The sequence below is a fragment of the Culex quinquefasciatus genome, chromosome 3, assembly GCF_015732765.1.
Source record: "Culex quinquefasciatus strain JHB chromosome 3, VPISU_Cqui_1.0_pri_paternal, whole genome shotgun sequence".
NCBI lineage: Eukaryota > Metazoa > Arthropoda > Insecta > Diptera > Culicidae > Culex > Culex quinquefasciatus.
Window position 1 is genome coordinate 170,973,687 of NC_051863.1, and position 22,976 is coordinate 170,996,662.

At 35.8% G+C, this 22,976-nt stretch overlaps 1 protein-coding gene across 1 annotated transcript in view; it reads left to right on the forward strand.

The window, feature by feature from the left end:
• LOC6049147 (E3 ubiquitin-protein ligase AMFR) overlaps positions 1-22,976 on the forward strand; it is an 82,361-nt gene that overhangs the window by 16,161 nt on the left and 43,224 nt on the right. The window contains exon 2 of the mRNA XM_038258586.1: positions 853-1,535. Within this exon, the coding sequence (XP_038114514.1) occupies positions 1,074-1,535 (462 nt within the window). The 5' untranslated portion in view covers positions 853-1,073. The remainder of the gene's footprint in view (positions 1-852; positions 1,536-22,976) is intronic.

The window sequence follows — 22,976 nt, forward strand, 5'->3', positions numbered from 1 at the left end:
CTTTAAGCAAACTAATTGAAAAACGACAACTTTTAAATTCTCTAGAAGAATTTCGAACCGTCAAAAGTCGTGCTGCGATTTTTTTCCAAGGTTCAAGTAATTGCATTTTAAGACGAAAAAACGAAATTGAAAAAAATGTCAACCTGATGTAAATCAATATACTGAACTTTAAATACGTATAATTCAGATTTTTTTCTTCAGATACGGGACAAACATTAAACGAAAAGTATCGACAGCCGAATCTATTTTTTAGAACTGATTTTTATTTTGTTATCGTTAAACATTTCTCTCAACAGAAACACTTATTTAAATTAAATTTAAATTTTACAGCAGTAGAATTACATCAACCAATACAAAAAAACACTCACTAGTGAATACCGACGATGACTAATCGCTGCGGCTAGTACCGAACCAGGTGCTGCTGCTAACACAAACAAACAAATTTCACCTTGTGTCATTTTGTACCAGCGTCGTCGCAGGCAAAACAAAATCTACTACGCAAATTAGTCGTCGTCCCGCAGGTTCGACTATGTAGTAGGTGTTGTAATATTGGCTCTGGTCGATAGGGGAAGATAACCAGTTTTGTGATAAAAGAGTATTTTTCGGGTTGGGGGTAAACATTTGGCTCGAAAATTTCCGACGATATTCACGGTCAGTGGAATATGCCTTCCCGCTGGATTAATGGCGTTGTTTATGGTTTAAGCTTAAATGGTTCTTTTTGTTTACGTTTCCGGTTGGCAATAATTCGACATTTGCCACCTTCTGAATCTTGCATTGGCTATTTGCCTTATCAGATTGTTTGCTAACTGCTTGACTAAACTGTTTGTGTTTTTGTTTATTTTTTCATTGCAGAAGCTGTGTACGAGACGTTACGGTTGGCGTGTTCTAAGTGTGCTAAGTGGTGAGAAGAATTCTGGCTAAAATGTGTCTACTTAGTTGGGCCAAGTGCGGTAATATTTTGTGTTAATGTTCCTATCGCGGTGGACCGAACAGGTCGTTGTCAAGTGAGTTGTGTGTGAGAGAGAGAAGCCAAGTCTTCAACAAAATTTAGGAAAAAATCAGTGTTCCCGAAAATGCCGGTCGTTCTGAACGGATCGATTCCGTTGCCCAGCATCCGGGTGTACACCAGTGCCAGCATCCTGCTGGTTTCGATATGTCTGTATTACGCGTGTTCCGTAACTAGTGATCCCTTCTGGAGGCAGCAAAGCAATGCCACCGCAGCGGCGGCCCCTACAATCCTGGCCGCCGGAACGGCCACCGCTGGGGCAGCTGGTGAAGCGGCCGCTGGAGCAGCAGCGGCCGGACCAGCAGCCGCAGGTGGCGTCCCCGGCGTCAAGCTGGACTCGGTGCTGACGGTGAAGGAGATTGACGATCTGGAGGAGAAGATCCTGGCGGCGACCGACGCCGACCTGCAGCGGATGATGGCCGATGAGGCCGAGCTGCTGGAGAGTGCCGTCGCGAACGATTCCCGCTCGATCGGGGCGCACCTGAAGGACATTGCGTCCTTCATGGGCAGCGAGCCGGTGTGCATTTGGGTGAGTACGGGGTGGTTTGCGAAATGTTTAAAATCTTTAAAATGTCGGTGACTAGGCACGGATTTACAAGAAAGTTAGGCATTTTAAATTAAATTCATACACAAATGTGTCCGAGAATGTAACAAAACCATCCAATTGAAGAGAACAACTTTAGACATTTTTTATGCTGTGCCGATCTGGACAAGCTGTTGCTTAACCAGGAAGAAAAAACTTCAGAGGATTCAGAACAAAATTCTGAAAATGATTCTGAAACTTCCTCCCTGGTTCAGCACCAGTGAACTTCATCAATTAGCCGAAGTTGACACTTTGGATGTTATGTCCAATAAGATAATTGATGCATTTCGACAAAAATCATTGCAGTCTTCAGCTGCATTGATCCGCTCTTTATATAGTTTATAAGTTAGTTTTAAGGTATCCCTTTTCCTTTTGTACATGTAGGACCTCCTACATTTGAAATCACTGAATAGCGAAAGCTACAATATTTCATGAATAAATGAAAGTTGCTAGTATTTAAAATTGAGGTGAAAAGTCATCGTTTGTGATTGGACACTCAATAATATTTTAACTGAATGAATGTACATGGAAAAGAAATTTGAATAAATATAAATTAAAAAAAAAAAAAAAAAAAAACTTTAGACATTTTCAACCAAAGCAACATCCGAGACCATTAAAAGTTTGAAAATCCCGATATCTCAGGACATTGTATTCACACCTTAACATTTGGTAAAGTCCAGACTCGATTATCCGAAGCCTCGACTATCCTAAGTTTCGATTATCCGATGTTCGATTATTCGAAAGTTTGTATGGGACTTCGGATAATCGAATCATGGACAAAAATATTTTTTTTCGTGTTTTTTTTATTTCTAATTTTTAACATCAAATTAGAATTTGACTGGTTGATTGCCTATAAAATTAAAAAAAAATGCATTTTTTCAATATTTAATCACCGCCATTTTGGCCACCATCTTGGATTTAAAAATTCTAATTAAGCTCAAAAAGGTTTTTTGAAAAAAAAAACACAAAAAATACAACTAAAAAAATATGACAAAAAGACAACAAAAAAAATATACGTGATTCGATTATCCGAAGAGAAATTTTTACGAGGCCTTAGGACAATCGAGTCTGCGCTGTATTCAAATACCTGTCCAACAATTCAATACAATGTTTTTCCTGAAGATTATCAATATCACTTTATTACTTATTATAGTCAGGGTTGCCAGATTTTCAAAAGTAACTTAGTTAACAGTCAGGCAACTATGCCAGAAAAGTACCGTAAACTGGGGTGACTTTGATAGCCCGTGGCGACTTTGATAGGTTTTTCGAATGCCTGCAAATAAGTATCTAAACATTTTTGAGAATTTTAAGTATGTAAGCATTAAGGGATAGCTTCTTATCGAACATATATGCAAAAATGTGACTGTTACATTGGATGTATCAAAATTAGTGGCCAAATCAAATTTCTATCAATGTCACCCCGGGCTATCAAAGTCACCCCAGTTTACGGTACCCGTAGACTACTAAGCCCCGTTTTAGCGTTACATGGATTTTCAACAAGCTGTAACTTGGTGAAAATTACATGAAATATCAACTTCATATATACCATTGGATTCGAAAATTAATCAACTTTAATAAAAAAATATTTTATATGGTGGTTTAGGGGGGCGGGTCCCCGGGGGGCGGGGCCAAACGAAAAAAAAACAGCGTTACATGGAATTCAAGGGCCCAGAGCACATCGTAAAATGACCTAAAATACCAACTTATAAAGGTTTTTGGAAAGGGGAAAACCTATAGTTTATGGGAAAAATATTTAAAACATGTTAAAAATATTTAAACAATTTTTTTAAAAATAGTTATCGTAACTATTTTTACAATTATATATTCATTTGAACTATAAAGCCAAATTTTGAAGAAATATGGTCATGAGACATATCAAAATTCATGAAATTATTCCCGGAATCGATATATGAGCAATTCAACCTGATTCGATAGAACCGGTAAAATTACCGGTACCGGTTGAACCGATTCCGGGGTTGTATCGCTAACCATGCCATGCGACGTGTCAAAACTCTTCAAATTAGCTCAACAATTTTTTCGTGATAAATTTGAACCGATTAATTTGAACCTGTAAAATTACCGGTACCGGTTTGAACCGATTCAGTGTTTTTACTGCAAATCATGCCATGCGACGTGTCAAAGTTCATCAAATAATCTCAACAAACTATTCGTGATAAATTTGAACCGATTCAATTGAACCGGTTCAAATAACCGGTACCGGTTTGAACCGATTTAGTGTTTTTACTGCAAATCATGCCATGCGACGTGTCAAAATTCTTCAAATAATCTTAACAAACTATTCGTGTTAAATTTGAACCGATTCAAATAACCGGTACCGTTTGCATCGATTCCTTGTTTTTAAAGCAAACCATGTAGTGCGACGTGTCAACCATTTTCAAATAATCTCAACAATGTATTGGTAATGAATATGAACCGATTCAGTTAAACCGGTTTAAACAACCGGTACCGGTTTAAACCGATTCCGTGTGTTCACTGCAAGTCATGCCATGCGACGTGTGAAATTTCTTCAAATAAGTTCATCAATCTTTTCGTGATAAATTTTAACCAATTCAGTCGAACCGGTTCTAATAACCGGTACCGGTTTGAACCCACTCCACCTTTTTACTGCAAGTCATGTCATGCAAGATGTCAAAATTCTTCAAATAATATCAACAATCTTTTCGTGATAATTTTAAACCGATTCAATTGAACCAGTTTTTAAGTACTTCAACAAACTATTTTTTTTTAAACAGATGTATGGGAAAAATCTCAAAAATGATAAGGAATTTTCTTTTCATATTTTGATCATCAGGTTATGCTGTTTGTTTTCAAATTTGAATTTAGAGCAATTAATTATTCAGAACTTTAAATGAAATTTGTACTACCCTAATTCTATAATATGAAATGAGGAAAATAATCTATTTGCAGTACTTTTCAAAAGCTATGCTTGTTTTCACAAAAAAATCTTTATTAACAAGTGAAAATCGAATCGAAATATCTTCAGTTGAAAATTACTGCCATATATTATGTAACTTTGAGAATAACTAATTTTCTTCAATTTGAATTTTGTGTGTATCTGTATCTTCAAATCTAATTGTCCAATTTTCAAACTCTCAGAGAAAAAAAAATGTTTTCAGCTTTTCAGAAATATTTTTTTCGGAGCTTCTCTCAAGTAGTATTTTTAAGCCCAAAAGTTGCTAAAACTTGACGTTATATTCTATCAAAAAATATGTTTAAGTGATTTTTATTTCAAATTCGATATTTAAACTTTTTTAAACCTTATCTTCGGAAACAGATACTGCACCATCATGCCCTATGGCTTGAAGGATGACCTAAAACATATATAAAAAAAAATTAAAAATTCAACAATAGATTTTGTGGGAATTCAACTTTGTGTGATAAAAAGTTAATTAAAAAAATCGGATTTTTTTTCCTTTTGTCAATTTTTTTTCCTAAAAGTACTAATCATAACCTACAACTTTACCCAAGACACAAAATCTATCAGAAAATTCCTTTTCAAGATTTATAATTTCATACATTTAAAACCAATTTTGTATGAACAGCACTCAAAAGTGTATGTATGACTTGCATGGAAGAAAATATTGATACAAAATGACTTCTTTCAACATAGGGAATACAAGGACGAAGTTTTGTCCAAATAAAAAAAAAACATACAAAGAAAAGTCGATTTGCGAAATCAAAGAGATACTCAATCGAAACTTGAACATAATTTTGGAAATCAAAATTCGTAATGAGTAGCAAACATTTCACACCCAGCAAAATTTTCAGCTATGGAAAAATTAATCTTTTTTTCAAACAAATATCCTGAGCAACCTACTTTTACACTTTCACTAATAAAAAAATGGTACAACATCATGAAGTGTGATTACAGCAGTGCAGAGAAACCAGATTGCTTCTTTTTCTGTTCGACCCGGATTTGCATCAGTTGGACCTTTTTGCGTGTTTTACGATTAAGCATTACGCAGCTATTACCACAAACCCTAAACCTCCTACCAAAGCTTCAGCAAAGGATCCAATACTGGCACTTTTTATTAATTTCCGCCAGCCCAGAGTCAACAGCACTCTCAGCGGCCGCCTTTCGTCATCCACCCATGGGGACACCATGCTATTGCGCAATCGTTGCCATCGCGTCAACAACGCGTCCTCTTGAGCTTGAGTTGGTCAAAAAGTTCAACTCTCGAACGTGCAGAAAAAAGAAAACAATTTTTACATAACGCTCACTTTACTTAACTTTTCTCCCTCGACTTTCTTCACCGGGTTTGCCTGCCTGGCGCACGGAGGAGGACCGCGGAGAGAACCGCAAACCTGTTTGAATGGAATCCCCACTCGGGTAGTACACCCAAACGAGGGAGTGCGAATCTTTGGATTGAAGAAACCCGCTTGCAAAGGATGTGACTTACACAGCAACAAAGTGGTAATCCAGCTGCGTGTGCATTATTTTATGAAACTTTTTGTAATATTATAATACACCCTACAATATGTAGCCAATCTATATGCGTTTATCTTTTGCAATCTTCTTCGGTCTGATGGCCGAGCGGGTTAAGGCGCCAGTCCTTACTGTTGGTGCTGGGTTTGAATCCCGTCGTTAGAAACTTTTTTTGTGTTTTCTAGTTGGTGGTGATATCTTTGGCTGGCAGATATTTTCGGTTTGGGTGTATGTTAAGGGTGCCCCTCTCAGGTTTGGTGAATTAGTGACCAAGTGCGAAAAACTCACTGCAACTCACTCTGGTGTGGCTGTTCTGTTGACAAGAGCAGCACTCACATACACACGCTGTGGCTTCGAGAGAGAAAGTAAAAGCTCATTTCGTGGAAGCCGTAAATGTATGGTCAGAGGCGCAAATGAGAGCTTAGTGACTGTGCTGAAAGTTTTGTACCGGGCAGAGTGCGGCTGGTTTGACATACTTATTTAAGTGAAGCAGTTTTCAAAATATGCCTATTAGGAAAAAATATAATTATACTCAGAAAATATATCTTTTCTTTATTTTATAAGAAATCGGTCGATTTCGGGGAAATAGCTCAGATAACTTATTACGACTAATCATTTAGGGGACATGTAGACTCCCAAAACATGCTAAAAAATTTCACAACAATAATATTGAATGTTTGGCCTTTTTGAAATGTTAGTCTTGATTTTAAAATTTCCAAATATTTTTTTCAGAAAGATCATAAAATTTCACAAATGTTTCATTTTTTAACATTGATAATTGGACCATTAGTTTCTGAGATATTGGTATTAGAAAATGTGGGAACGTTTGGAAGAGACTTAAAAAACATCAATTTTCTTGTTTCTTTTTCTTTTATTCGTTGTATTCAGCAACCAAAGTTTCAATTTTCAATGTCTCTTATGCAATTTCATTGGAATTTTCTTCAACTTAAAAAAATATTTTCAGGAATTGACAATCAAGGAAACTGTTTGAAATAAATCGAAAAACGGGACTTTTTCAGTTCAAATTAAACTTTATTTGGCAATAATTTGAAAACGGTGCATCTTATACAAAAAATCTTTATGACAATCTTATAATTTTCGATTGCTTACTTAATTTTGCATTTAAAACCAGATTGAACGAATTTTATGGCTAATATTTCTATTCCTTCCAAAAACTTTTTTTTTCAAAAAAAAAATTATAGCTTGGCGGAAAAATTGTTGTTTATACTTCTCTAAGGCTAAATTCTTGCGGTTTGTTGTCCCCTAAAAATATAAAAAATCAAAAATTAAATTATTAAAATTAAAAAAATCAAATCTTTGAAAAAAAAATCGGCAAAACAATATATTCGTGTATCTTTTTTTCTGAATGGTCCTCGTCAATACCTTCTATTTTGTGGAAGACACCAAATCGATCGGAAAATTCCTTCCAAAGTTACAGATTTTCGAATATTTACGTACCATTTTTGTATCAACAGCTACCAAAATAGTATGGAGCCTTGTATGGGTGAGCCAAAGTAATAAAATGGCTTGAACCAAATCCTAAAATAAAAGTAAGATCCTTTTCCGGTTTTGGTGGAGAATTGCTCATAATTTTGAAAAAAAAATAAATAAAATTGTTTTTATTTTCAATATGGATATCAAACGATGGTATTATTTTAACTTAAGGGGTTACATACAAGTAAATCGGCAAAAATGTAAGAGGTTGGTTTGAGCACACACGTAAACTTTTTTTTTAATCTGTTTTCATGGCATTAAAATATATATATTAAACTGTTATCAAAATAAATTTGAAGACATTTGGTTGTATAATTGCCGAGATATAGCTATATTAAGGTAGCAGTTTCAAAAAACGGCTGCCACGATATCTCCACACTGCTTTGACCAAATCGGCTCAAAATTTTGGTGGAGCCTCGTTGTGTGCATGACGAAGCCCGATTTTCAAAATGTTTATTCTATAAAAAGATAAAAATGTTTTAATTTTTCATATAAAAAATTGCCGGTTTTTGATTTTTGTATTTTTGAAAAATGCTAAATTTCAAAATCGCGCTTCGTCATGCACACGGGATATGTCTTGCAAGTCTTCACCTCAAATTTCAGCCAATTTGGTCCATCCCATCTCGAGATATCGTGGCACCCGTAAATCTACTCGGTGTTCAGAGAAAAACGCTCACAAAGTTTGACAGTTCGCTTTGCGCATGGCAAAATTTTGAGCGTAAATCGGCTTTTACTCAGTTTAATCATGAAATACCTATCTTCATGATACTTTCAGGAGTGATTGAAAATCATCTTTTAAGTTGATTTAATAAATTTTCTAAAATATGAAATTTTTGATTTTCTACATGTATGTAACCCCTTAATACGAGTTTTTTTTTTCAAAATACAAAAATTTTCATAGAACTCGATATTTTGTAATTTTTTCACGAATTTTTCTGGTACTTTTGTATTCGACCCTCTCCGATTTCAATGAAACTTTTTAGACATGTTATCCTAGGGGTATATAAGCCATTTTTGTGTATATGGAGCCAATTGTACTCGAAAATGACATATGAGAAGGGCGTAAGTAATTTAAATATTTCCAATTTCCTATAAGTTTGCGAAATTTATCAGATTTTTAAAAGTAGTTTATGCAACAAGATGCAATATGAAGAGTTTTTGATATTTGCACAGAGTTGAATTCAACATATTTAAAAAAAACTTCTGAATATTATTTTCCTGGGAATCGTTTGTTTCCAGGCTTTAGTTTAGCATTCGAATGTTGGTTCAATTCAATAACCAATGTAGCATCAAAAAGGCTTTTTTTATTCAAGTGTTGAAAAGATTATTTTTTCAGCACTAAAATGAATGCTATTTAATTTCATGGAATGCCATTTCGTCACTTTAAAATGTCAAAAAATCTGTTTTCAAAATAACATAGAAATAATTAAAGTGATAATAATTTAAAATGATAACTAAGCAGTGTACTGAAAGTTGAAGTGAATAAGTCTTTCATCTGTCAAATATTTGTTTTTTTTTTATTATGTGATTCCGCCTAGAGATTCTATATGGAGAGGCGAAATGTCACTCTCAGGGTTCCAATCGAACTGTCAAATCGGCGTTCCAATCGAGCAACAAGACCATGTAAGAATAAGGTCGGAATCAATACCCGGGCAGACGGCAATAACAAAATTCATGCCATTTCAATAACAAATACTGTTAAAATAACAGAAAGTGTTATGGAATCTTCTTGAAAAATCGATTTTGACATAAGAGTTTAATAACAGTTTATGTTATCATAATAAAATTTGTTATTGGTCCGATATTGGTTGACAGCAAAAACAACTTGGGAATAATATTTTTTGTTATGGAAGAATACCGCAACATGTTTCTGGGATGATCGGATTAGTTGTTAAAATAACAAAAAATAATAACAAAAATTTGTTCGAAGAATAACTAAAGTGTTCTTAGTCTGTTATTACAATAACAATCCAATAACAAAAAAATCATGGCGGCGAATAACAATTCTTGTTATAAATAACATAAAATGTTATTGGTCTAGTATTTTCAAATATCAAAATGTGTTATTCCCAAGTTATTTCCGTCTGCTCGGGTATAAAATAAATTTGGCCAAAATGCGAGATTTATAACTATCACAATTATTGGAAAACTGTTGTTTATAAAAATCTAGTAGTTTTTTTTTATGTTTGTGCTTGTTTGGTACAAAAAACGTATCAGCACCAAAATGAAACCACAAGTTTTTCAACCTTAAATTGTACTGACTTTGGGTGTTTGAAATTTCTCCCAGATCATTTCATTTCCCTATGTAGGTCCCTAATTTGCCAAGTCATCTTTATTTCCAAAAATAGCGGCGATGGTAGCCCGCCATAAAACTTCTTGCGGCTGTGCGACAAACTCGCACCCAAATTTGTTTTGTTTGTTTGTTTTTTCCTTCTTATTAAAGAACACGGTAAAAAAAAATTTGATGTCGAGGGTTGAAAAATTTAATCGTTGATTTTCGCTGTAGCATCGCAGCATCTGAAATCAAATAACCTTGATTACCATGTTTTGATTTCAAAGTGAAAGCTTTTTTTGGCCTTTTATTCAGAAATGTTAAACATAAATTATTACCCTTTATTTTGAATAAATATTTCTATCTTTAACTCTTTTTCAAACCATTCGCTCGAGCTTCCCTTTTTGGCTGGCAAGCATTATTTTATTCGGGTGATTCATTTTATTAAAATGCCCATATATTAAACAGAACCCCGGCGACCTTGACCTGGGACACCCGAAATCGTTCTCTTCCATTCCGGCCAGACCCGGCGAGACAGCCCTGTTTTTTTTCGTTTCTTTTTTTTGCGCCAAATTTAACTGCCCCCTTCTTCTTTGACAACTTCAAACGAGCAGTTCTTGTTTTTTTTTGGGTTGGGTTTGTAGGAGCTGATTCTGGTAAGCTTTTGAAAGCTTGGCAAAAGAAGGGGCGTTTTTGTGACGCATTGTGAATATGAATGAGGTGGTTTCGTGGGATTTTTTTTCTAAAATTGAAATTGTTATAAATTTATTAGGAGCGGCCGTGGCTGACTGGTTATGGTGTTCGCTTTGTAAGCGAATGGTTCTGGGTTCGATTCCCATCTACTCCCAACGATAATGTTAAGTACACAGAATTTGAAATGATGAATATGAACGAAAAATCAAAGTCGCTCGAGGCGGGGTTCAATCCTCCGTCCTTTGGGTTGGTAAGCAAAAATGCTAACCACTAGGCCATGACGACTTGGTAAGCTTGGACTGGAATTAGGAATACTGTTACAGAGAGCGAGTTGTGGCGCTATAACCACGGCAAATAGTGTCCAGGGCATTCGTGGAAATACAATGTCCCATCCCAGAGGGTTCCGGAGTACCAAACCTTCTTAGCATGGTGCTCCCAACGAATACAACCAAATCTCGGAGCGTATGGTGGTGTGTCCCCACGCTTCTTCCTCCCCTGTCGATTCAGAATTGTGTTGTTGTTCGAACACTCTGTGCTCAAGCTCAACCCAATTACGAGTCATCTCTGCGATACGGCTTTACGCAGTAGGCCTGGCCGCTTTAACGCTTGTGATGTTTCAATGCATTTTCAATGCAATGGCGCACTACAAATGTTAATAAATGACAAGAAGAGTGCTAGGCGTCATCTAACCTAAGGCACTCTCCAGGATCCCTTCGAAAGATTGGCTGCGCTAGATTAGATTAGATTAGAAAATTGAAATTGTTATAAATTTACAAGTGTCAGTTTTTGCTTTTTGTCATTATATGTAAAATAAATTTTTGATGTGAAAATGTTACTCGAAATGTTTAAAACCTAATTTATTTATTTTAAGCCAAGATTTTTTTTGTTTTATATAAAAATGTGACACAACCGATCACTTCTGCTTTCCGATCACGTTTCCATACGTTAAAGGTGGCGGCCAAAACTTTGCTCACCACCGCAAAACCTTGAACGTGAGCCGTGCCAGGAGGAATAGAACAGATAAAGTATCGATCAATTCAAGTATTTCTGGCTTTGCTTTCCGGGTAACTTTTTCTCGTTTTGACGTAAATTCTGCGGTTCGTTACACTCTCAGTGTAGATTGTATACAACTGGAACAGACTGAGAAGCCTGAGCTTAAGTATTTCCTTTATCAGTGCATTGCTCTGGTTTGAATTTATTAACCGGATAGTGCACTCCTCTCCGCGTTGTCACAGACAATCAAACAAAAAAGTAGCCCTCGCAATTTGTGAAAGAAGTCTGTTTTTGTTGTACCAATTATTGTTCCTCTTTTTGTCTGGGATGTTCTACGCCGATTATCATTGCAACGTTTTGTGACAACCGGTTTCGTCGGTGCCGATTCCTATGGAGCAGAACGGTTCAACGACTTGGGTCCGTTCATTTTGCTTGACGGAGAATGCTGCACGTACCTTCCACAGATATCTGTGCAAAATTGCAACGCAGAAATCAGAAATGTTGAGGGCTTAGTAATCTGAGAGCTTGAACAAAAGAACATAATTACAAATCTTATTTTTTTTGCGGGGAAAAATAAATAGGGGGCATTCCAGGTCAACTGAGTACACTTTTGGACTCGACCTTCATCGATTTGGACCAAACTTTTAAGGCAACGTTCATCTATCGATAGTTATCAGAAATCCCAAGTTTGGAGCTTTTTGGGCCAACCCTCTATTTTTGACACCGCCTTTTGAGGATTTTTTCTTTTAATCATAATATTGTAACTATTTGAGAAAAAGACTTTCTACAGGTTGCATTTTATAGAAAATTGTCCAAGGAACTCGACAAAAATAAAATTTCAACCCTTGAATGCCCGCTAATATTATATTTTCAACAATTCCCCACGAAAACAGCATGAAAAAAAAACAAAAGTGCTCGGATCGGGCTCAAAATTTTTCTGGGGGTTCCCTGGCCGAAATAATTAGACCCGTATTTTTTTGTTTGGCCATCAGGGTGACCTACCCCGTGTTAGGGTGGTCTGAAAAATGGCCACTTTCGTCGATTTAGCATAGCATAGCATAGCATAGCATAGCATAGGTGCCCACCCGCAGTTGCTACTCCGTTATTGACCAGGACCTCCAGAAGTTACATCCACGAGCCGTGGAAGATAAGTGGGAGCTATCTTTCCTCGCTTCGCAACTTCTCAAAGGCCCCTATCATGCTGATCAATACCGGCGCCGGCCACGACCAGTGGTAGGGTCACGGGGAAGTGGATGGGAATGTTAGTCCGATACTTGAGTGATAGAGACCGCCCAATCGACTGCTTCTCCGACAAAGTATCACATGAGTTTTGAGGGGTTAGTAGATGGGTATGAGGTCAGGATTCACGAGTGGCAGTGATGTGACCATGAGCATTTTGTTTATCGGTTGAAATTTTAAATCTTAGGCAGCCGGCTGCGGAAAGATAAATAATTGATTATTTAAAAAGTTTGTTTTAATCGAACGCGTGCTAACCGAGCGGTAGTGCTATGGGCTGGACTTATCAGTATATTTTTACTGTTGGTACAATTAAGATAACTTGAGCAAATGTCAAAAATAGTAGATGAGTTAATACTAAAGCTGCCAGTTGGAATAAATTATTACGATCAACGAATATAAACGAAAAGAAAACAGGACACCACGTAACCGATTGTAATGAAATTAAAACAATAACTTAAACGAACTTAACCGGCGGCGTGCCTTCCTATCAACGATGATAAAAGAAGGACTTATAAATTTAAAATATAAAAAGACTCCAAAAATACGTTGCATAGTAACCGCGAAGTCCCGCTACTCACAATCGAATCCGAAAGATAGCTATCTAGAATTTTAAATATAGTATTAATTCGACCGCGATCCTCCAGAAATTCTTCGTCGGCGTGCCTTCCGATCAACGGTGATGTAAGAAGGGCTTTATTCATTAAAATGATTTTATATCATAAGCCTTAAAACATATTCGTCGGCGTGCCTTCCGATCATCGATGATATAGAAAGGACTTAATCCAGCAATACGATTTGCTTGTCTCGAAAAAAAAAAGAATTCGGATCGTTTCTATCGAAAACTATGTAAAGAGGACAAAAATAAACTCATTGGTCAACGAACGCGCGAACTAAAAATAAAGAAAAAAGAAGAAGAAGAAGACCAATCACCCCATGCACACAAACAACGACACAAAAGAGATGAAAACAACACGAATCAGAAGAAATCCAATCACCCCATGTACACAAATAGCGACACAAAAGAGATGGAAAATAACACGAAAAAACAGGACTGCGCGTCCACACAGGCACCGCATTACTGATGCCATTATTTATTTATAATGACCAATCACCCCATGCACTCGAACAGCGACATAAAAGAGACGGAAAATAACACGAAAAAACAGGACTGAGCGTCCACACAGGCAACGCACTACTGATGCCATTATTTAATTATAATGACCAATCCCATGCACTCGAACAGCGACATAAAAGAGACGGAAAATAACACGAAAAAACAGGACTGAGCGTCCACACAGGCACCGCACTACTGATCAAAATGGCCACTTTCGTCGATTTTCGCAAAAACCACTTTTTTCGAAAAATCATAACTCCTCGCCATTTCAACCGATTTCAAATGTCTTATATGCAAATGAAAGGTGATAAGTTGGCTTTTCAAAGAAAAATAGTAAGAAGTTTCAAAAATCTAGCCCAACATATGAAAAGGGCGTATGAAACTTTAAAATGCCGTTTTGACGGTGTCTGGACCAAAAAGCCTATGTCCGGAAATATTTTTATGGGATTCCCCGGACATTTTTACATAACATACTAAAAAAATGGGAGGAGTAGTTCATTAACAGGATTCCGAGATATGATTTTTCGAAAATAAAATCCGAGTTTTTTGACGCGCCGCGCGCAAAAACCGAAGAAAGACGAAATTGGCAAAAAATCAACTTTTTTCACTAAAACTGCGATAATTTCAAAATTTCAACGATGACCTATACATGTCTGAGTACCAAAAGTTGCGTCTTTTAATTGCAAAAATTTTGGTACCCAAACATCTGAGCCCGATCCGAGCACTTTTGTTTTTTTGACCGTTTGACCGTTTCTTAAAATATTTTTTTTTTTAATTTCAGAAAATTTGCTATAAAATTGTCTAAGAGACATTGAAGATTGGACCTCGGGTAGCTGAGATAGAGCCGCTTTAAGAAAAAGAAACACGAAATTTGAAGTTTTCTTAATCTCACCAAAACAACCCACCATTTTCTAATGACCTTATCTGAGCAAATAATGGTCCGATTATCAATGTTAAAACATGAAACATTCGTGAAATTTTCCGATCCTTTCGAAAAAAGTATTTTGAAATTTTGTAAATTAAGACTAGCATTTTAAATAGGCGTAATATTCAATGTTTGGCCCTTTTAAAATGTTTGTCTTGATTTAAAAATTTTCGAAATATTTTTTTCGAAAAGAAAAAAAATATTTCGGAAAAATTTCACGAATGTTTCATGTATTAAAATTGATAATCGGACCATTAGTTGCTGAGATATCGTCATTAGAAAATGGTGGGTTATTTTGGTGAGATCAAGAAAACTTCAATTTTCGTGTTTCTTTTTCTTAAAGCGGCTCTATCTCAGCAACCCGAGACCCAATCTTCAATGCCTCTTAGACAATTTTATAGCAAATTTTCTGAACTACCCAAAAAAATATTTTTAGAAATGGTCACTTATGGTCACTATTTTATAAAAATTGAAAAACTGCAAATATTTCGCTTAAATCAAACTTTCGGTGGCTACTTCTTGAAAACGGAGCCCTTTATCAAAAAATCTGTAAAGTACTTTTCGATTGCAAATTCAATTTTGCATTAAAAAATTATGTCAAACTTGTTTTTGCATAAAACTTCGATTTTTTTTCCAAAAATCACTGTTTTTTCAAAAAATCATACAGTCATCCCACATATTCGGAACACCCACAAATTCGGAACACTTTTGTGATAATTTGTCAATAGCATGCCAAATGAATCTTTTCTGGCGACCCTTCTATTTTAAGGACCTTTATTTGGACATTCTCTTGCTATTTCACTATCAAAAGGAGTTCTTTTTGAACAAAAAACGGCATTTCGAGACTGTTTTGTTCAGAGCTGCAAAACACTGCCTCCAAATTGCCTGTTCCATAATTGTGGTATGTTATTGTGCCTCTCACAATTGTGGAACACTTGAATTTAACAGATATTTTCACAAAAAAAAAGTTATAAGACCATTTATAAAACATTATTAAGCTTGAGTTTCGTTGGTATCAGTGTGTGAAGTCATTATTTAGTAATAAATATGTACTTCTGGTGAGATCCAAAGTTTGTTTACATTAGTAAGAAAAAAGTGTTCCGAATTTGTGGATTTTAAGGGTCAAAGTTTTTCTTAAAAAACTTGATATAAAAGTTAAAATTTGCAGTTGTTCGATACAGCATTCGAAAGATCGCAAGAAAAGCTTTCAAATAAAGGTAAAAGCGAATCATCAAGTTCAATAATCGATTTTCTATGATTTTTTGAACATTGGCCGATCTGTAAACTGTTCCGAATATGAGGGATGACTGTAACTCGGCGGCAGATTTTTTGACCATGTTTCTCTATGGCTCAAAAGTTGCGGATTTTTGTCCCCTAAAACATATCAAAAAATCTCGAAAATCAAAAAATACATATTTTGGGAAATTGAGTTTTAGTGAAAAAAAGTTGATAAAAAAATCTCCAATTTTTTTTTCGTGTGCCTATTTTTTCTCAAAAGTCCTCAACAATACCTACAACTTTGCCGAAGACACCAAATTGTTCAGAAAATTCACTCAAAAGATACAGCTGTTTGAATATATACATACCATTTTTGTATGGACAGCAGCCAAAATTGTATGGAGACTTGTATGGGTGAACCAATGACACAAAATAGCTTATTTGGACACAGGGAAGGCCCCCACAAAGTTTGAGCCAATTCAAAAAATACAAAAAAAATGGTCGAAATCGGCCGATTTCGTAGAGAGTTGCTCATAAGTCAAATTGTCCGGGGAACACGATGGTGATAAAATAAAAAAAAATATAAGGAATTGGTCAAAAGTGAATTTTTAAACTTTAAACGATTGAATATAATATTATGATTAAAAGAAAAAAAAAAGTTTTTTTTATAAAATCGTCAAAAAGAGGGTTGATCTGGAATGACCCATAGATGGTTTAAAATGTTGGAAATACCATCAAAAATACATTTTTTTTCTATTTGTTCTTTAATGGAATGTAATAACAGTGATAACCGTAAGTTATACCGTCTTATTACCAAACTAAAAAGAATCAGGAAGTACCCACGCACTCCTCTTACACGAAAAGCTACCCCTGAACACCATGAATCGGTCATTATCTGCTTCCACTCCTGAAACTAGGTAGAACCCGGAGTCCAAAATACCCTTCTCGCGTACCATCATAAATTGCTCAATGTCACCCCGCGGTCGTCCACCGCGAGCAAGAAGCGGTCGCCTTAACAATTAGCACGCTCCCCCACACGCTCAGCCGGGTGTCCAGCCAGTCCAAATAAGATTGCCTTTCAAGAAGCTCGTCGTCACCTTTTGCGGAAGTCAGCTCTACCTTTAGGGTGGTTCTCGTTCTAATTTATTGCAAGCTTTTACCGACACCATTCGCAAGAATAATATTATAAATAGCTCAAAATCAACCAGTGGAAAGCACTTCACCCTTTAGTACGAAAATACTTCCGCAAACTAGGTAGCAACCAAGCAGGCGCTGATATTGACTTGCATGAGGCTTAAGCGTTTTCCCCCCCCCTCTCTTCCAAACTCAGTATAGTTGTTGGCCGTGGTCCACCAGTCAGTGCTGTGTGGCGAGCCCCAAACATTTCAAAGTCAAGTTCAACCTCTAACCAGGCCCGAGTCCGTTGCTACCGCGCCGGGCCCATTATCGGTATGTGTGAGGTATAAATACCGCGCAACAACCGGCTTAGCTTGACCGGTGAAGTTCAGAACTCGCACACTCATTGTGAATGTCAGCCGGTCTAGTTTTTTTTTTGATTTTGGTGTTTTTTTTTTCTGGCCAAAAATTGCAACTTCAATAATGTATGGGAAAAGCGATTTGATGAAACAGATAAACGCATAAGGAAAATCAGGGCGGTTCGTCACTGTTGCATAAAATTCAAAACAGAAAACCCATTCCCGCCGTGTCTACATATTTTTGAAATATTCGAAGTACCTGTGTTTCTGGATACTCCAAAGGTATTGCTTCCCCCCAAGTTGAGCCTGCGCAGAAATTTTGTTGGTCGTTGTTATCTCAACATGGCGTTTAAGTCACTTTATCATATCAGGGCGAAGTACTATAATTGTCTTGCACTTTTTTCATTTGCAGTTTCATTTCTATTTCCTATTCAGTGATGCCTCTATTTACGCGAATGTTGGTTCTCGCGTAATTTTAAATTTCTCGCGGAAGGCGTGATCAGACAAATCTCGTCTCGAAAAATGCCACCGGGACTGTCCGGGAACGAACCCAAGCCGAATGGGTGCGAGGCAACCACGCTTGCCCCTACACCCCTTTACACCAACTTTAAAAAAATGTGTTATTTTTTTAAACAGAATCTTTGCAAAAGGATTTTGTCAGAATTTATTCCTCTGATTTAAATAAAATTTTGATACATTTTTGCCTGCTTGAATCAGATGTTAGTCAATTAGAGGATGGTCCGTTAAAACTTTTAAATTAGTTTGGAATACCTATGTTTTTGCTATATTTGTTTCCTACTTTACTCAATTTTAAATGTTTTATAACTCATTTTCAAAAATCTTTGATGAACTTCTTGACGAAATAACAATTTTCAATTACATTTAAATTTTTGGGACCATTGCATTGGTAAACCTTTATTTCAAATTACCAAAAAATAAAAGGTTTTATAAAGCTAAGCCTAAATTTTAAGAATAATAAAATCAATTTACAGATAAGTCAAAGGGCCTTTTTTCATAATCTTTCAAAATGGGTCCGCGTGCCACGTTTGGCCCGCGGGCCATAGTTTGGTCACCCCTGATCAACCTCATCATTTGAAAAGTTCCCAAACACTTATTTTCAACCATATCAAATGCTGGGGTCGGTGCTTGCGAAATTTCGACTTTGTTTGTGATAGGTGACAGAACACCTCAATCTTCACCACGACGATCTGATTTTTACATTCTAATTTCGTTCGTTTCACACACAAAGGAATGAGTGCTACGCAAAGTCACTCACACAATCATTGAGTTCCCTCCAGGAAAAAAAAATCGCTTAGAGATCGGTCGTTTGACATTCTACCGAGAATGTCAAACGACCGCACTAGCAATTATATGACCGCGATAGCAATTATATGGCTTCTGTCACCATGCAGCATACACTAGGAAGAGAGAGAGGCAAAAACGAGAGAAAGAGAAAGAGCGCGTTGTCTCGTTCGGGCGGCTGCTCAAACGTATTGTTTTGCCATGTTATTCGATGATTTTTAATTAAATGAATTACTCACGAAAAAGATAACAATGTTTTGCTTCTTTTGCCAAAAACAGATTTGTAAAACATTATTTTGCCATCAAGTTAAACTCATTAGCGTTTTTGTGATGTGCCCGAAAATCTTCAAAATCTGGCATGCCTGCCGTCGCCAAGCAATGACGATCATGATAGGCGTTGTGTGTCAGCGATCAAAAATCGTTTTGGGAAAATATCACTGACAGAAAGTTCTATCGAATATCGAGCAATCCCAATCAGTAATAGATCCGTTTTCAAGCATTGGTTAGGGTTGATAAGAAAATTTTGTGAATTATTTTAAAGGAAAGATCACAAAATTTTACATTGATTCTATTTTTGATATTTGAATCCGATGCATATTTTCTGACCTATTATCGTTTCTTAACAACTTGATGATATTTTAGTAATGTAGAGAAAACTTCATTTTTTTTTCGTTCGCTTTTCCTTCAGAGGCTTTATCTGACAGTCAAAACTTAAGTCAAAACAAATGTTCGACCATTTCAACCATTTTCAATAGTCATGGTTTATTCGTGAAATTTCCAACGCTGCACAGTGGGCAAAAACAGGTGGAAAATACGGATCTTTTGATGCCGTCAGTTTCTGTCTATCAAAATTATCATTTTTAATGTAAAAAATTACGAGGAATCGATTGGTGGTATTCTCAATAGCGGCAAATGACGGGAAGTGGTCCATTTTACTCCATTTAGCCTTTTTAGGGTGTTTTTCAGCTGCCGTAGTTTGCCGCACTTCAAAGTATCTTATTTTATGTAAAAAATCACGAGAATTTCTTTATAAAATAACTTTTCTTTTATTTTGGGAAACCACGGCAATTCAAGATATTAAAGAAAATACATAAAATGGTATAAATGGGGCAAAACGAGACTTTGCCATCGTTTGCCGCTTATGAGAACACCACCACTCGATTCCTCGTGATTTTTTTTCATAAAACAACATACGTTTAAACTGTAGGAAATTATGTCATTTCAATATATTTACGAAAAACACATTAAAAGGGTTAAATGGGGCAAAATGGACCCATGCCGTCATTTGTCACCAATGAGAATGTCACCAATCGATTTCTTGTGATTTTTTACATAAAATAGCATATTTCAAAGTGTAAAAACACCACCAATTAAAAATATTGACGAAAAACACATAAAATGGGGTAACTTGGGCAAAATGGGTCCTTGCTGTCATTTGCCGTCAATGAAAATGTCACTAATCGATTCCTCGCGTTTTTCTACATCAAATAACATACTTTAAAACTGTAGGAAACTACAGCAATTTAAGATATTAAAGAAAATCACATAAAAAGGGGGTAAATGGGCTCTTGCCGTCATTTGCCGTCATTTGCCGCCATTGAGAGTGTCACTAATCAATTTCTCGTGATTTTTTACATACACTAAGATACTTTAGAAGTGCAGCAAACTACGGCAGTTGAAGATGTTCGAGAAAAACACCCTAAAAAAGGCACAATGGGGTAAAATGGACCACTTCCCGTCATTTGCCGCTAATGAGAGTAACACCAATCGATTCCTCATAATTTTTTACATTATAAATGATAATTTCGATAGGCAGAAACTGACGGCATCAAAAGATCCCTTTTTTCACCCGTTTTTGCACACTGTGCGCTGCCATATTAATATCGATCAACACAGATATTCGAGAAAAACACCCTAAAAAAGGCTAAATTAGGTAAAATGGATCACTTGCCGTCATTTGCCGCTAATGATAGTAACACCAATCGATTCCTCATAATTTTTTTACTTTATAAATGATAATTTCGATAGGCAGAAACTGACAGCATCAAAAGACCCGTTTTTTCACCCGTTTTTGCCCACTGTGCGCTGCCATATTAATATCGACCAACACAAAAGGTTGCAATTTTGTCACAACTCGAAATATGAATTGCAATTTTCTTGGGTGAAAATTCCTATAAAATAAGAAAAATGTATTTTGTAGTGTAATTTTTTCTGAATATATTCAACTGTAGAGTAATTCCAGCTCAAATCAGGATTTTTTCTGGTACTTTTGTACCCGACCCTCTCCGATTTCAATGAAACTTTTTAGACATGTTATCCTTGGCCTATATAAGCTATTTTTGTGTATATGGAGCCAATTGTACTCGAAAATGACATTTGAGAAGGGCGTAAGTAATTTAAATATTTTTGTATTATGTAATTTAAAAATTACTGTATCTCAAAGCCGATACATTATAGCAAAAATTGGTCAAAGACAAACTTGTAGGAAATTGGACAGGCTTTCTGAAACAAATACACTTAAGGCAAAATACACGCCACTTCAATGAGATTTTTCAGTTTTTAAGTTTAAAAGTTAAATTTGATGGTGATGTCACGATTTTTTTTTTTTCACTCTAAATTTTTGAGGAAATAGCCTAAAATGTTACAAAAAGACTCACTAAAAATACAGGATGGTAAGTCTCTCCTCTAATCTAATATAATCTAATCAGACCCTAGCGCAGCCAATTTTTCGAAGGGATCCTGGAGAGTGCCTTAGGTTAGATGACGCCTAGCACTCTTCTTGTCATTTATTAACATTTGTAGTGCGCCATTGCATTAGAATGCATTGAAACATCACAAGCGTTAAACCGGCCAGGCCTACTGCGTAAAGCCGTATCGCAGAGATGACTCGTAATTGGGTTGAGTTTGAGCACTGAGTGTTCGAACAACAACACAATTCTGAATCGACAGGAGGAAGAAGCGTGGGGACACACCACCATACGCTCCGTGATTTGGTTGTATTCGTTGGGAGCACCATGCTAAGAAGGTTTGGTACTCCGGGACCCTCTGGGATGGGACATTGTATTTCCACGAATGCCCTGGACTCTATTTGCCGTGGTTATAGCGCCACAACTCGCTCTACAGGATGGTAAGTCTCTCCACAAAAAAACACAAAAATCATTTACTACAACTGTTTTTTTTTTGAAAATTTAACTTTTAAACTTAAAAACTGAAAAATCTCATAGAAGTGGCGTGTATTTTTGTTTTAGTGTATTTTTTTCAAAAAGCCCGTCCAAGTTTTTTTTTGACCAATTCTCTGCTCGTGTTAGAAAGAATGCAAAAACTCCCAAAAATTCTACAAATTAAATGCTTTAAAAACAAAGAAAGCAAAAACTATCAGAAATTAATCAAAATTACAACTCACAGAAATGATTTAAAAATTCTGAAATTAAATACCTGCTTTTGTTTGAAAGAATGCAAAAACTCACAAAATTGTTTTTAGCTTGATTATGTTTAAACATTTATTTATACATTTTATAATGTTTATACTTATAAAAATAACATACTAACAAACAAAAAAATATTTTTTTAAAAAGAATTCTAAAACTTCTTTAAAGGTGTAAACATTATAAAGATAAACAATATAAATATTGAAATTACAAGCCATAGTTGCAGCATTTACATGGAAAAAGGGGTTTAAAATGCATTTTACACTAGTTCAGTTATTTTGCAATCATTAAGCTTCAAAAACTTCAAATAAAATTCGTATCAGCCCAAAGGAAAGATCACAACATTTTACATTGATTCTATTTTTGATATTTGAAATCGAATGCATATTTTCTGACTTATTACCGTTTCTTAACAACTTGATGCTTTTTTAGTAATGTAGAGAAAACTTAACTTTTGCCATCACTCAAAAGATTGCATTTTTTGTCACCTGTTACATCTCCAAATATGAATTGCAATTTTGTTGGGTGAAAATTCCATTTAAATAAGAAAAAAGTATTTTTTATGAGTGTATCTTTTTCTGGATAAATGCAAAAAAAAATCTGAAAAAATGCTAAAAGAATCCTTGTCCGAAGTCTCAGAGAACTGCTTAGCGCATAAGTTTCAATTCGTTTCACTCTTCAATGTTCCAATAGCCGTGCGGGCTAAGGCGCAGTTTGAATCTCGTCGTGTTTTCTTTCTCTCAAAGGTGGTGTGCATTTTTTTTGGCATGCGATTTTAACATCGGAT